General features: G+C 44.3%; 1 protein-coding gene across 1 annotated transcript; it reads left to right on the forward strand.

The window, feature by feature from the left end:
* Positions 1-777: 777 nt before the first annotated feature.
* On the forward strand, positions 778-1,090 carry LAESUDRAFT_765563 (uncharacterized protein; the record flags this gene model as incomplete). The annotated part of the gene is made up of 2 exons (XM_040913723.1): positions 778-927; positions 989-1,090. The coding sequence occupies 2 exons, from the start codon at positions 778-780 to the stop codon at positions 1,088-1,090; spliced, it is 252 nt and encodes an 83-aa protein (XP_040757151.1).
* Positions 1,091-1,698: the final 608 nt, after the last annotated feature.

The raw sequence follows: 1,698 nt of genomic DNA on the forward strand, positions 1-1,698 counted from the left end.
CCTGGTGTCACGTGACCAATATCTGACAACTTCTGAATAGGGCAAGTGGCCAGTGTCACGTGACTGGATGGCTGAATCATGGGCACTTGGTGGTCATGTGGTAGACACAGTCATATCCGCAATATATATGGTGGTATTGTGCTGTTTGTCCAAGTATCCATTTTGTGAGACCAATATGAAGGTTGGCATTACTGTGACACTATCGAAGAAGTGAAAAACTGGTGTTGACATTCATTTGAAGAAGGTATGATGAGTCCTCCTGTCTGCTCCCATTAAGCCCCCAATGTCAGTGCTTGTATTGCTTGTAGAACGTTGAGGCCATCATTGATGGCTGCATGTGGGAGCTTAAAGATTGCTTCTGAAATGAGCTAGACCAGAAGTGCCTAGTTGGTGCTGCAATTGTGATGCATTCGGTCTTTGCAGTTTGTGACTGACACTAACGAATCATTTACCTCTCAGGCTACTTTCACTGCTGTCGAGATGTTCAACACTGTTGCAGCTTCGATGCACTAGGTGACATTTATGCTGGTAAGTCTTTTCATTGTAAAAATCATCACCTGCAGCTCACACACTCACAATTTGCAGCTCTGCATCATCATGAATTGTGGCAGCAGAACCTCAATGTCAAGCTGACCAATTCATTCATGTGCAACGTCACAAGCACATGATTCAAGCTTTCAGAGATAAATCTCTTTGCCTCCTTGAGCAGCTCACAATGGCAGCAATCAATAAGCTGCTCATGGACATTGAGCAATCTGCCTCTATCAGGCTCAACAGATGCATGGTCAGCTAAAGAATGCTGTGCCTGGACAAGACAAGCATCACACTGACAAAGACACTGAAGGCTATGCACAAGACAATGAAGAGGCAGCAAAAGGTAATGAGCTGATTAACCATGAAAAAGAGAAGCATGGACCAGAGAGCGTGGTGTGGCAGAAATTCAGATTCAACATTTGGTAGAAGCTCATTCTCGCATGACTACGTGAAGGACATTAAGGATGAGATGTTTGACCACAATGTGGAGGTGCTCCTCACTCAGCTGTCAGCTGCTGCTGATTCAGTCAGAAGTGCACTGAAGAAGGAACTTTGAACTCGTGGTGTTAGCAGTACTGCAATCTGTTGCGATATCTATCTATATAACCCGGGCTGAATGTAACATTCGGCCTGCCTCTGTGCGCACCTTCTAACTTCTGGAGATCTCCTCCTATCCTCTTGAAAAGACCCTTATTGTGAAGCTCTGCATCGATTTTCAGGTTGCAAGAGGGTTGCAATCAATTGACGTGATGGATCATGCGCGAGAGCTTGCGCAATCAGATACATTTTGGCACTCTGTTGACTGTGACTAAAATATTGTCTAAAAACTTGAGCAGGTGCTGTTATTTTTTTTTCTTTTGTGACCCCTAGGTATGCATATCCTCCTTATCATATTAAGATTCCAAGTAATTACACCGTCCGGTGTTTTTTCTATGCATTGTTCTTTTAGCTCACTTAATAAGCGCCTGCTTTCCGTGTAGCTCATTTCATTTGTTTCCCACCGTACATCCACTCTCTCCACTATGCGCTGCTTGCGACCTTTTGCTATATCCTTCAGCTATATGCATGTCAAAAATTCCCACGAACGGAGCCCTTTGCGACCCTCCAGAACATATACTTAGATACACTCTTGCTGCTAATTTCACTCCCGATCAGGGAGCCTCA

Source organism: Laetiporus sulphureus, assembly GCF_001632365.1.
Source record: "Laetiporus sulphureus 93-53 unplaced genomic scaffold LAESUscaffold_310, whole genome shotgun sequence".
In the NCBI taxonomy this organism is placed as follows: Eukaryota; Fungi; Basidiomycota; class Agaricomycetes; order Polyporales; family Laetiporaceae; genus Laetiporus; species Laetiporus sulphureus.